A 14409-nucleotide genomic window follows, 5' to 3' on the forward strand; every position below is an offset into this window, starting at 1 on the left:
TAGAGAGCAATATCTGCTAACCAATTAATTTTAATATTAGAGAAACTCTAATATATGTTAAAAAATTAATTAGTGTTTTATGAATATGGAAATTTAATTGGTACAGTAATCAGCTGAAAATCTGATTAATCTTTTTTTTTTAAAATCTGGGGACGGCCCTTGTTTGTCTGCTACTCCAGTCATGGGATATTATAATATAGTGTGTATATATAAAAGTGTACATGGAAACATGGTTACAACTGCATCAGTCTGGTCAAAATAGAATAACACCCTTCTCTTCTAAACATAATTAGAGTAAGGCAATCTTTACAAAATAGTAATTTTTTAAAAAAATGAAGGCCATGATATATTGCAGATGACTTGTTACATAGCCTCGATATAGCACGGCGAGAGAAATGGATGGAGACCATTGAATCGGTCAATTTTAAAACGTCTAGTAGAGAAGCATGGTCATTGCTATGGAAATTAGGGGGAAGTAAGAAAATAAATGATAAGACACACATTTCAGCCAATAAGATCGTGGCGCATGTATTGTCTGCATCTAGAGCTACAAGGGACAAAGTCCATACAAGACAAATTAGACAAAAACGTAGTGCTCTTAAAACTACTTGTCCTGAACAATCTGAATATTCATGCCCCTTTTCCCCCTTTGAAATTACAAACACACTCAAGGATACAAAAGCTGGCAAGGCACCTGGACATGATGGTATACATCCTGAGTCCCTCCTGCATTGTGGAAAATATGCAAAAAGATGGTTGGCAGAATTCTTTTCGGATATTATGGAAACAGGTATAATACCACACAAGATGAAGCAAAAATCGTTGAAATACTCAAACTGGGAAAAACAAATGACCAACCAAAGAACTATCGACCACTCGCTCTGCTAAGCACTGTCTATAAGCTTTTCGAAAGGCTTCTGCATAATAGTATCAGCCAGAAGATACTCCAGATAATTCCAGTGGAACAAGCTGGATTTCGCCCCACACAAAGCTGCGCTGACCAAGTGCTTTCACGAACAACCTATATAGAAGCAGGATATCAGGCGAAGCAACAAACATCAGTTGCTTTTATAGATTTAAGTGCAGCATATGATACATTGTGGAGACACGGATTACTTTATAAATTAATAAAAGTAACCTCATGCCGGAAAACTACCCGACTTATTGATAATATGCTTGCTGGAAGAACTTTCTCTGTGACTCTAGGAGAGGATACTAGCATACCGAAAATTTTAAACAACGGACTACTACAAGGCTTGGTTCTTGCACCTCTCCATTTCAATCTATACATAGCTGACATACCACACACAGAGTCGACGAAGTTTGGCTACGCAGATGATTGGGCTATAGCCACACAACATAAATCCTTTTGAGACAACTGAAGATGTCCTCACTTCTGATCTAGACATACTAGATAAATACTTGTGTAAGTGGAGGTTACAGCCCAATCCAACAAAGATGGAAGTAACATGCTTCCACCTTGGTAATAGATCAGCAGGCAGAGAGCTCAGCGTTCAATTTAAGGGAAACCGGCTCAATCACAACATGCATCCCAAATATCTTGGGGTTACACTGGATAGGACCCTTTCCTATAAAGAACACTTGATGAAGACTGCTGCCAAACTGAGAAGTAGAAATAACATTCTATGCAGACTATGCGGCACAAGCTGGGGCTCAACAGCGGATACGCTGAGAACGACCGCACTCAGTCTGGTTTACTCAGCAGCAGAGTATTGTGCCCCAGTGTGGCTTAATAGTCTGCACACGAGAAAGATCGATACACAACTGCATGAGTCAATGCGTATTTTTAGTGGGACGATACGATCTACTCCCACTTACTGGCTGCCTGTTTTGAGCCATATACCACCTCCGGATGCAAGATGAAAGAGCGCCCTTCTTCAAGAATACTGGAAGATTATTGACAATCTCCAGCTACCAGTATTAAATGACGTAACCTACTTGGAGCGAAACAGGTTAAGATCGAGACATCCAGCCATTTCTACCGCTAAAGCTCTTCTAGAAGATGATTTCAATATCCACAACGCATGGAAACAACATTGGATAGGAAACTGCCCTCCACAATGCCGAAGCTTGCCCTGCATTTTGGAAAAACTACCTGGATTTGACCAGCCCCGTGCGATATGGACAACCTTGAACCGAATTCGCACGGGTCATGGTAGATGTGCAGATGCCCTTTATAAATGGGGCAAAACAACATCATCAAATTGTGATTGTGGGGCTGAAAAACAAACTATCCAACATATAGTGACAGAGTGTCAAAATCGAGCCTACAATGGAGACTGTGCTGATTTCCTGGCCGTGACAACTGAAGTAAAAAACTATATCTGTAACCTAGACATAAGTTTGTGATCTTCCTGTCTGTATTTTATATTTTACATTTCATATTTATTATGCTCTATGTTTGTATTGTAATGTGATGTAAATGTGTCATACAGTCAATCAATCAATCAATCAATAAATAATACAAAATAGTGAGGTAATATGCAAGATCGACTCTCATCCTTTCATTGATGTACTTTCTCCTTCCTCACCAGTGTACATAGCTAAACACTGGCCAACTCAAGGCAGACCTAGGAGCTGAATCTTGTGTGCCCCTGGGCTGCTGTTTTACCACTGGTGCTCTTACTAATCACAAAGCAAGCAGCCTATGACAGGTTTAGCTCCAGATTTGCGTGTGCTCAGCTGTCTGAACTGGTACTGTGGAGAAAGGGGTGCATCAGCATATGATGTCAGAACTGTGTCTCGTGCCCTAAAACTGCAAAACAAGTGCGCAGATTGATCACAGAATATTTGCCTTTACAAATTGGACCCTAATTTTAGAAATAGCCAAGGTAAAGAATGCTAAATTTTGTTATAAGACAAACGGGATAATTACACACACACACACACACACACACACACACACACACACTCACTCTCTCTCTCTCTCTCTCTCTCTCTCTTTCTCTCTCTCTCTCACTCAAACTACATCAAATCATTTTCTTCCTTTGTTTATAAAGTGTGTTCAAGATATGGCAGGGTAAGTATAGTGCACATTTACAACCAGTCACCAGGTGACGTCTTTAGGAGATTGCTCCTAAATCAAAAGCTCCTACATAGGCTCAGTTCAGAGCTGAACCACAGTTCTTCCAAACAACAGTTTAGAGGTTTGGAAATGAGATGTGAGCTTGCTTACCCTTTACTCCCCTCCCATGCACGTGGATTGCCGTTTAGTTTGATGTTTTGCTATAACCATAGTTTGCCATGATACCTGAATTGGGAAACCTGGTTAACATTCAACAGGAAATGGTAAGGAAAGCTGGGGGGGGGGGGAGCCTGCACCCCATTTCTGATCCCCTAAGCCTTGCTTTTGGTCAGTTGTGAATTCAGCCACTACTTGCAAACCAACTTCAAACCATGGCTGCTTCTTCTGGTTTGCTGGCTGATCACAAACCACGGTTTGCCAGTTTAGAGATTATGCCAGATAATCATTAACCTTCCTTAACCATGGTTTGGCATGATTTGGAACTGAGTTGAACGCCCAGATCAGATGTAACAATCAGCCTGAGAACAAGCCATGTGCCTCTGTACTCCCTGATATTGCAGCTTGTTTAAATCATGTTTTTCTGACTTGGCTCTAACAAGAAACTGTAGTTTTAACAAGCCGTAATGTCAGTACCAAAGCCAAGCATGCCGGGGGGGGGGGGGTCAGGATTATTGTGTCTGAACCAGAGCAATGTATTCCTTTCATCAAGAAGATTCAGATATATCTGTATCCCTAATTAATTGCTTGGTATGGACACAGTGGATAGTATCCAATGGGGGTGGGCGGGCAGGCACTGAGCTCCTGCCCATTCTGTGGCATGTGTGGGACCCACCACTTGCGCAACAGGGATTTCGTGCTTCAAAAAGCAAGCCCCCAAATGAGTGGAAATGCTCATTTCTGGATTGAGACAAATTGGCAGAACTCCGTTATGTGAGCTCTGCTGACCTGCCCTGTTCTGGAAATGAGCGTTTTCTGGTTCATAGAATCATAGAATAGTAGGGTTGGAAGGGGCCTACAAGGCCATCGAGTCCAACCCCCTGCTCAATGCAGGAATCCAAGTCAGAGCATCCCTGACAAATGGCTGTCCAGCCTCGTCTTGAAGGCCTCCAGTGTGGGAGAGCCCACCACCTCCCCAGGTAATTGGTTCCATTGTCGTATTGCTCTTACAGTCAGGAAGTTTTTCCTGATGTTCAGCCGGAATCTGGCTTCCTGTAACTTGAGCCCATTATTCCGTGTCTTGCTCTCTGGGATGATCAAGAAGAGATCCTGGCCTTCTTCTCTATGACAACCTTTCAAGTACTTGAAGAGTGCTATCATATCTCCCCTCAGTCTTCTCTTCTCAAGGCTAAACATGCCCAGTTCTTTCAGTCTCTCTTCATAGGGCTTTGTTTCCAGTCCCCTGATCATCTTTGTTGCCCTCCTCTGAACCCTCTCCAGTTTGTCTGCATCCTTCTTCAAGTGTGGTGCCCAGAACTGGACACAGTGCTCCAGATGAGGCCTAACCAGTGCTGAGTAGAGGGGAACTAGTACTTCCCGGGATTTGGAAGCTATACTTCTATGAATGCAGCCCAAAAGAGCATTTGCCTTTTTTGCAGCCACATCACATTGTTGGCTCATCTTCAGCTTGTGATCAACAACAATTCCAAGATCCTTCTCGCTTGTAGTGTTGTTGAGCCACATATCCCCCATCTTGTAACTGTGCATTTGGTTTCTTTTTCCTAGGTGCAGACCTTGGCATTTATCCCTATTAAATGTCATTCTGTTGTTCTGTGCCCAGCGCTCCAGTCTATCCAGATCACTTTGAATTTTGTTTCTGTCTTCCAAAGTATTAGCTATCCCGCCCAATTTTGTGTCATCTGCAAATTTGATCAGCATTCCCTGCACCTCCTCCTCCAAGTCATTAATAAAAATGTTGAAGAGCACTGGGCCCAGGACTGAGCCCTGCGGTACCCCGCTCGTTACCTCTCCCCAGTTTGAGAAGGTCCCATTGATAAGCACTCTTTGAGTCCGATTCTGTAGCCAACTGTGGATCCACCGGATCGTTGTTTCATCTAGCCCACTTTGAGCTAGTTTGCTCATCAGGATATCATGGGGCACTTTGTCGAAAGCTTTGCTGAAGTCGAGGTATATGATGTCTACAGCATTCCCACAGTCTACAAGGGAGGTTACTTGATCAAAAAATGAGATCAGATTTGTCTGGCAGGACTTGTTTTTGACAAATCCATGTTGGCTTCGAGTAATCACGGCATTGTTCTCAAGGTGCTTCCAGATGGATTGCTTTATGATCTGCTCCAGAATTTTCCCAGGGATTGATGTCAGACTGACTGGTCTGTAGTTCCCAGGTTCCTCCTTTTTACCCTTTTTGAAGATAGGGACAACATTAGAAACAACAGGGACAACAACAGGGACAAAAAGGGACTTTTTACCCTTTTTGAAGATAGGGACAACAGGCATTTGGGTTGGGTTAGGGTATTTTAAAAAAAAATTTATGGTAGAATTTTATTGTTTTAAATTGTTTTATGGTGTGTTGTACATCGCCCAGAGTGGCTGGGTGACCAGCCAGATGGGCGAGTAATAAATTTAATAATAAATAAATAAATAAAAATTAGCCCTCCTCCAGTCATCTGGCACTTCCCCTGTCCTCCATAATTTCTCAAAGAGAATAGACAGCGGTTCTGAGAGTTCTTCTGCCAGTTCCTTTATGACTCTAGGATGCAGTTCATCTGGCCCTGGAGATTTGAACTCATTCAAAGTAATGAGGTGTTCCTTGACCATATGCCTGTCGATCTCAAGCTGCAATCCTGCCCCTTCAGCCTGTACTTCGCCTTTGCCAGGGGGGTCATAGACCCTCTTTTGGGAGAAGACTGAGCCAAAGTAGGAATTGAGCACCTCTGCCTTTTCTTTGTCATCTGTTATCGTTTTGCCATCCTTATTTAATAGCTGAACCACCATTTCTTTCCTCTGCCTTTTACTATGCACGTAGCTGAAGAAAGCCTTTTTGTTGTTTTTAACATCCCTTGCTAACCTCAGCTCATTCTCAGCTTTAGCCTTCCTGACGCCATCCCTGCAATTCTGTGCTATCTGCCTGTACTCTTCCTTTGTTACTTGGCCTTCTTTCCACTTCCTATATGTGTCCTTTTTTGTTTTCAGGTCATCCCTAAGCTTTTTGTGAAGCCACATTGGCTTCTTCTGTTGTCTTCCACCTTTTCTTCTTGTTGGAATTGCTTGTGATTGTGCCTTGAGAATTTCCTTTTTTAAAAGCTCCCACCCATCTTGGACTCCTTTTCTCGCTAGCATCGCTTGCCATGGGACCTTACTGATCATTGTTCTGAGTTTATGAAAATCAGCTTTCCTAAAATCCAGGGTACGCGTTTGACTACACTCGGCTTTTGCTTCCCTTAGAACCAAGAACTCAAGTGCAACATGGTCGCTTTCCCCCAGAGTTCCTGTAACTGCTACTTTATCCCCTAAGTCATCTGTGTTAGTTAGGATCAAGTCAAGGATAGCCGATCCTCTAGTTCCTTCCTCTACTTTCTGTAGGAGGAAGTTATCCGCCACTCAAGTCAGGAATTTCCTGGAGGGGCCAAGTTTTGCAGAATTTGTCTCCCAACAAATATCGGGGAAATTGAAGTCCCCCATTACTACTACATCATGCTTCCTTAAAACATTGGCTATTTGCTTTTCAAAAGTTTCATCCTTGTCTTCTCCTTGATTGGGTGGCCGGTAGTAGACTCCGACCACCAGGTTCCTTTTATTCTTTGCTCCATTTATTTCAACCCAGATGCTCTCGATGGGGCTACCAAGCTCCTCCTCCTGTATTTCTGTGCTGAAATACAGTTCCTTTCTGAAGCGCTAAATCCTCATTGTGCAAGTGGTGGGCCTGCTGATGCTTGGGCAGCGTTGGATACTGCACAGTATTTGTAAAGCCTCTTGAAGTTCCTAACAGCAAACTGCTCAGTAAATTAGCTGTACTGTGAGCGAGTAATAAAACTAAAAGCCATGTTTTGGCTTTATTTTCGTTTTATTTTCAGGTTAACTGGCATGATTTTGCTTTTTTTGATCCGGTTATGTATGAGAGTTTACGGCAACTTATCCTCGCCTCCCAGAGTACAGATGCTGATGCAGTTTTTGCAGCAATGGACTTAGCATTTGCAATAGACCTGTGCAAAGAAGAAGGCGGAGGACAGGTAAGTACAGGTTACACTGTCTGGTGTTAATTATTCAGAATGAGTCACTCCTTTTGCTGTGAAATGAAAATGAATGGATGCTTCAGTAGTTTAAGTAGCCAACTTAACAAAGCATAGGAATTCGCATATTTTCACTTTGAACATGCATTTTTGTTATGTGTGAGTGCTTGTAAATCTTTTAGCAAGTTTTAAAAAATATTTCTGTGTTCCAATATTTTCCTAGGTTGAACTTATTTCCAATGGTGTAAATATACCAGTTACTCCTCAAAATGTTTATGAATATGTCCGGAAATATGCAGAGCACAGAATGTTAGTAGTTGCAGAGCAGCCTCTACATGTAAGTGATGTGAACTTAATCTCTGAATTTAATGTGACTGATTTATTGTATCATTTCTCACTGTTGTTGCATAATATTTGTAGAACTGTGTCTTGGAACAGAGACAGAGACAGCAGTTTCTGCGCAGTTCATGAAACTGTATAGGCAAAATATGGTTGACAGGAGGGTTTCTGTTGCTCAGCTACAGTATCATTTAGACCCCTGTAAAATTTATAGTTGGCACAGAAACTACTGCTCTTCATCCTGATCTGGATGTAAGCATATTATTCTTGGTAGGAAAGATTTTGCCTTTTGATTTCTCAAAGTAAGAGAACTCTTCCCTTCTGGAGAAGGGAGGTGTCAATGTTTCTCAGTGCTTCAGTCTTCTGAAAGCTGGTGGGAGTTGATTTTCAGTTCCTTTAGCCATTCAGTTGCAACGAATGGGTAATTCCCATTAATACCCTTAGATGGCAAAATTCACATTAATACACTGAGATGAACAAGTGTGTCACTTGACATTGGTGAATATGATAAATTGCTGTGTACTGAAGATGTTGCCAGGTTGATCTGTAATTTCTGTGCAGATGTGATAAGGCACATTGTGAGGAATATTTAGGGCCCCTTAGAAAATGCTTGCAGAGTAAATTTGGGGTGGGGGGAGGGAATTTCTTGTGAGTCAGTTTAATTTTTTTGAAAAGTGTAAAAAAATTGCACATACATGGATAACATCTACAAGACCCACTACACTGACAACATATACAAGGGAAATGGATGTTCACAATAAACGGAGAAAATCCCTACTAATCAATTATTTTACAGTACTCCTCCATGGTATCTGTTAGGCAAGAAAGGAGATGAGGATATCCTCTCACACTGCAAAAGATCAGATCATCTGTTCGGGAAGGAGGAATGGATGACCATAATAGTACCAATCACCGGTTGGGCTTTGGGGCAGCGCTATTACATTGCTGCTTTGGAGGAGGAGCTGCCCCCCTTTGTAATTACAAAGGGGGACCCCATCTGGTTTTAGAGGGCAGGTTTTTAGTTTTGTTCTCTAGCTAATTGATGGTTCAACTTTTTTTTCTGACTTATGCAAGAAAACGTGTATCCACAAATTTCAGCTGGCCTTGAGAGCCAAGCCAACTCTTGTGGTTGCCAAGACCCTGGCAACCACAAAGACCCTGGCAACCTCTTGTCCTCGACCTTCCACTGTGGTTCTGCAAGAGGTCAGGGACAATCCCTAGCTCCTTTCCTCGGTTCATAAGTCTAGCATAACTAGAAGGATGATCCTCACCCCCTCTCCACTCCAAACGTGGATGGGGTGGAGCAAGGGATTGTTTTGGCACTGTGTTGCTAAGATCCTTAGAGGATAGCCACGCTCCCCTCTCCTGCTTCAAGCTCTTTCAAACATAATGCAACAGTGGTAACACAATGGGGCAGGAAGGGGGCTCTCATCACACTTGCCAGAGGATGATGGACCACGTGATGGCAAGCAGAATTGTGGACCATGGCTAAAAATGATCAGTCAGAATTATAGCCTAATTTTCAATTATGGAGTAACCAGCCAATATAATTTCTTGTTAGTGTTAACATTGTAATTATTGTGGATTTTTCAGGCAATGAGGAAAGGTCTGCTGGATGTACTTCCAAAGAATTCATTAGAAGACTTGACAGCAGAAGATTTCAGGCTTCTAGTAAATGGCTGTGGTGAAGTAAATGTGCAAATGCTAATCAGCTTTACTTCTTTCAATGATGAATCAGGTATAAATCTTTTGTGTACTGTGAGTTGCACAATAATATTATTGCTTATTTTTATATTAGTTAGACCAATGTAATATTTCCTTAAGCATATAGGGTGACATCCAACGTAGTCTGAGAGGTCTTCCCCTTCTCCCTGCACCCTTGCTCACCCAGATCTGCTCTGGAGGGCCCCTGGAACAGATTTTGGGGGCACACAGGAGGAGTAATTCATTCTGCCAATGGTATTTGTTCTGCTGGTGGAAGGACAGAGTTAGGTGCAATTCATAGAGCATGTCTTTGTTATCCCTTGCCTGTTGATTTAGCCTTCCCACCAAACTACAAAAATTCCAGTTCAAGATGGCATTTTTGTACACCTCCACATCAGTATCCCCTCAGAAATGATGTATAGAGATTTTTTTTCTATAAAGTTTGACCTGACCACCTGTTTAATGGAAACTGTAATTTAAATGGTCAGAAGTATTTTATTACTGATCGACTAAAAATAGTACAGTTGAACTATGTACTTTGCTCTCTACCCGCTCTTCTTATTGACATTTTAACATAATTACCTTTTGCACAGCCAGAATATTTCCATTAAATACACTTGCTTATATAAACTAGATGCTATGAACTATCTAGTCTTATCTCTGTTATCGTTTTAACAGGAGAAAATGCTGAGAAGCTTTTACAGTTCAAGCGGTGGTTTTGGTCCATAGTTGAGAAGATGAGTATGACCGAGAGGCAAGATCTAGTAAGTATTCTTTCTCTTTATTAGGGTTAATTCATCTGCTTTTGGTACTAGATTTTTCTACATCTGGTGGGTGGAGGGGAGGAGAACAGTTTCTTTCTTTAACTATCCTGGTATACTGTCTAATTTTGGCCTGGATCCAAATAATTAATTCAACACACCCAAGACAGCTTTGGACTTTTAATTTTATCAATATCAGCTCCTAACATTGCATTGCAAATTTCTTCTGAAACTGAGGTAAGTTTCAAAGGCAATTTGGGATCTGCCATACAAAGGGGAAAATGCAAACAACAAAACCACCACTACCATCCATTGGACATCCCCTAGTCCTTGGGGACACCTATAGTAGCTGTTTTGATTCCAGCATTTGAATTTTTAAAAATGCAGAATAAAGAGAATCTAGAGGTTACTTCTAGCTGCTCACACAGAATAGTATAATGAGGCAGTCATTTGCTAGAATGCTTCACATTCATTATGTAAGTGTTGTAGATTTCTACCACTGACTGTTAACCAACGTAAGCTCTATGTTTGTAGTAAACCATTAGCATAGAGCTGGAGGGAGGAGTCTTATGTCCCCTAGACAGCATCTGGGGGACATAGGATTTTTTGTTTTCTTGGTTCGGAGGTTAGAACCAGGGCTCTGACCTCAGAGCCCAGAAACTGCACTTGCTGCCCCCTCCTCCACCCTTTGGAGCTGGCATGGTTCTCTTCACACTCAGAAACAGAGCATGGAGACGGGGAAAAGGGGGCGGTCCCAGAGGAGGGGAGGAGACCGCAGAAGCTGCATTATGCAGCTTCCTATGTGCTGTGCAGCCGCCCCTGCTCCATCTCTAGAGTTCCCTGGCTAGACAGGTCTAACTAGCCAAAAATGCAGGTTGGCCGGAGCACAGAGGTGAGGATCACTTTCTGTGCTCCAGCCACCCTGCACTGGATAGGCTCCACTATCTTCATAGGATGGCACCGTACATTGGTTAATTTGCCCTTATTTATGGAAAAACAAAAAAAAAGGTTAAGAATTACAGATGCTAAGATGTGTCAGAAAATGGTGGGTATCATCTGTCATATAGCCACTTAACCTGGAGGGCATCAGGTTGGGGAAGGCTGGCTTTTTGCCATTTTGTAATAAAAATTCTTAGTCTTAAGGTGCCATCAAACATATTTATTTGTCCTTTTTTGAAGTTGTGAGGTTTTGATATTAAGGGGTGTAAAATTATGAATATCAGGAATTGTGTGTGAGTTTGTTTACTAAAGTGTTAATGGTTTACTTTTTGTCTGTCCGTTAGGTTTACTTCTGGACATCAAGCCCATCCTTGCCTGCTAGCGAAGAAGGATTTCAGCCTATGCCATCAATCACAATAAGACCGCCAGATGACCAACACCTTCCTACAGCAAACACGTGCATTTCTCGCCTTTATGTCCCACTTTATTCTTCTAAACAGATTCTCAAACAGAAGTTGCTACTCGCCATTAAGACCAAAAATTTTGGTTTTGTGTAGAGTATAAAAAAGTGTGTATTGCTGTGTAATTATTACTAGCTAGTTTTTTTTGTAGATTTTCCATTTGTCTATAAAAGTTTATGGAAGTTAATGCTGTCATACTCGCCCTGCTGGTACTGCAATGACTAAATGCAACATTCCTGTATTAAATTTGCAACACAAGGGCCAAGGAAGCACTAGCAATGTTAGACTGTAACCATTTGCTAGTCATCACCTTCTTGGCCAAACCCCAGCCAAAGATGACAGCAGTACAATATAAATGACACTGTGATTTAGCTTTTTGCGGACGGGCGGGAAAGGGGGGAAATATGTAATATGTTCTAAAAAAAATTCACGGCTGCCTTTGTGGAAAGTGTTTCAGCAAAGGTTCTTGTATAGAGGGAGTAGGGAATTTCAAAATAAAAGATGAAGTATGTTCTGTGTTTTATTTTAACTTTTTTTAAATGGTGTTTACTTTTGTGGTTGGCTGCAGTTGTGCATCATGTATATTGAACTTGTAAAAAGTTCTTGCCAGTTAGAGCTAAGAGTTGAAATCATTCACGTTTGCTTACAAAAACCACTGCCATTGCAATTTTTGTCTGTTTGCATTGGACTCTGGCACATTAAATACTACCATTAATGTTTTGCATGTAATCTGTATACCTTAGTGAGGAACTTTTTGTACATAACAAGGAAGCCAATGCACAGTATTTAATCGTTCACAATCAACATTTTTGTATCCCTCTTTCCTTGAGCAGTCAGTCAGGAGGTTGTTCCTCTTCCAACTCAAACCTGGACACTTGTTCTGCTGTGTCTCAAGCTGTTTAAATTTTCAGCCTAGGCACTACCTGGTAACTGTAAAATGTTTATAAGATCATGATTATTTGAAGGTACATTTTGAAGAAATTTAATGTTCGTGAGCAGCTTAACTACTTTTGTATCTAGCCTTTTTTAAGTATCTTGTTACAGTTTTTAATAAATTACAGACAAAGTACAAAGTCATACTGAAGAAACAATAGTTTTTATTTATGTAGACTGTATATTTTTAGTTATTACCACACACCACAGTTGTCCACTAAGCCACTAAAACTCATCGTCTTCAATCAAAACGGAAGCAGTTCAGCCCACATTTTACAGTTAGCAGAGAATTCTCGGTTGCCTGGCACCAGCAAACTCTTGTTTTCACCACACTGTATGGATGGAGGGCAATGTAGTTTGTTCAATCAGCACAAAAAAAGTTTGCCAAATGCAGTATGGTGTGCATACAGAATGCTTGCTTTTTTATTATATAAAAAAGGGTCTGAGAGTGTGTCCTGTTATTTCAGTATGCTAGGATCCCATTTTGTTACTAAAAAGTTGTATGAAAGGGGAAGGCTCTTTGTTGTTGCTTGCTGACCATCTCATACTAGACACTAGTCAGGAATTCTTTCATGATGCTTATTTATCTTAAGTCTTTCCCCTGTCCTTGGGGTTCTTGGCATGGGGGAAATTGCACATCACTGAGAACTTGCCTGAATTTCTGCCAAAGTGGACCTTTCTCTTCCCTCCCCACATGCCAACAACATTCAAGCCTGTTTCTGCCTTAGCTTAATAATGGTGACCTGCTTTTGTAGAACATTTAACTCTCTGGCAGGCATTGGAGAAGCTCTCTAGAGCACAACTCTGACCTCCATGTAGTAAGAAGTCCTGAAGACTGTTCTCTTAAAGCTGACTGTGCCAGACTTGTATCATTAAAATATAATTGCAGGTGCTTTTTTAAAAAATATATTTTTTTCTGCATGTTTTGATGAAATAATTGGTTTCCCAAGTGGCAGCCCTTCTAGAAATAAGGATGGAGTATCTCGTGATGTATTCAATGGATATCGACTTTTGGATTCTGTTCCTGAATCTGCTACTGGCTTATGGCAAGTTTCTTAATGTCTCTGAGCCTCTTACTCACATTTTGTAAAATACTGATAGCTACCTACCTCACAGAGGTGTTGAGGCTTAATAAGGTTAATCTTCTCCAGAGTCCTCTTATGAAAGGCTGTGTAAATTGTAAAGTATTGTTATATATAACCTGTGTATATATAGCATATCCATATGTTATATGTATAGTTCTGTATATACATAGTTGTTTTACAACAATCACAGCAGGATAAACTGCAGTTAACAAGCCCTAAAAAGTAGCTTAACAATAACTAACACACACACATGCACGCACGTATATAAATGCACACACAATGCATGCACGCACACAACACTTTGCTGATACTCAAACCGAAGGGGAAAGCTAGAATGATTTATGCTGTAGCAATTGACTCAAGATGTATATGTAGCTATATAAATAGCTTCTCTGTATATTTGAACAGTATCAAGCTTTTAATAAGAAATGTTTATTAAAATTGTACACCGCATTACTGTCTGACTTAAGTTAGTTTCTTTTAAATATGTAGTAAAAAAGGGGAAAAGAGATAATAGGAAAGCTTTAATAGGGCATTTAACTTCACCTAACTCTTGAAACAAAATGTATAGATGTGGTTTCTTTAAATGATCACATTTGCTGACATATGTTGCTGGCTTTAAAAGTGGTCCTGACACTTCCAGACTTTGAAAACAGAACTGGGTTTTATGTTCTCAGTCTATTCCTCAGAAGTTACTGAGCCCACTGGTTTGGTAAAGTTAAGATGCATGAGTTGCTTTGACTCACCAAACATGAGGATTTATTAACGGTGGCGAGTCTTTTTTTTTTTTTTTTTACTTTGACCCATGGATCCTTGGTTTTATAGCTTGAGATTGCATCTGGGGATCTGTAGGCACCCATCCATTGTGAGGCCTACGCAAACAAGAATTGCACGAGATGATCAAACACCATAGCCTGTCTGGGTGTCACATTTTATTACTGTGCATTCATAATT

The 14409-nt window shown here is 41.0% G+C and overlaps 1 protein-coding gene across 8 annotated transcripts in view; it reads left to right on the forward strand.

Annotated features, from left to right (window-relative positions):
* The window catches only part of UBR5 (ubiquitin protein ligase E3 component n-recognin 5), a 102225-nt gene extending 88324 nt beyond the window's left edge, over positions 1-13901 (forward strand). For all 8 annotated transcript variants that reach the window (XM_084848985.1, XM_084848990.1, XM_084848987.1 and 5 more), the window contains 5 exons: positions 7078-7233; positions 7457-7570; positions 9166-9310; positions 9955-10040; positions 11321-13901. In XM_084848985.1, the coding sequence (XP_084705111.1) occupies positions 7078-7233; positions 7457-7570; positions 9166-9310; positions 9955-10040; positions 11321-11533 (714 nt within the window). In that variant the 3' untranslated portion in view covers positions 11534-13901. The remainder of the gene's footprint in view (positions 1-7077; positions 7234-7456; positions 7571-9165; positions 9311-9954; positions 10041-11320) is intronic.
* The last annotated feature ends 508 nt before the right edge of the window (positions 13902-14409 follow it).

This window comes from Heloderma suspectum, chromosome 4 (genome assembly GCF_057233095.1).
Source record: "Heloderma suspectum isolate Gila_16-S chromosome 4, 16-S_ref, whole genome shotgun sequence".
Lineage (NCBI taxonomy): Eukaryota > Metazoa > Chordata > Lepidosauria > Squamata > Helodermatidae > Heloderma > Heloderma suspectum.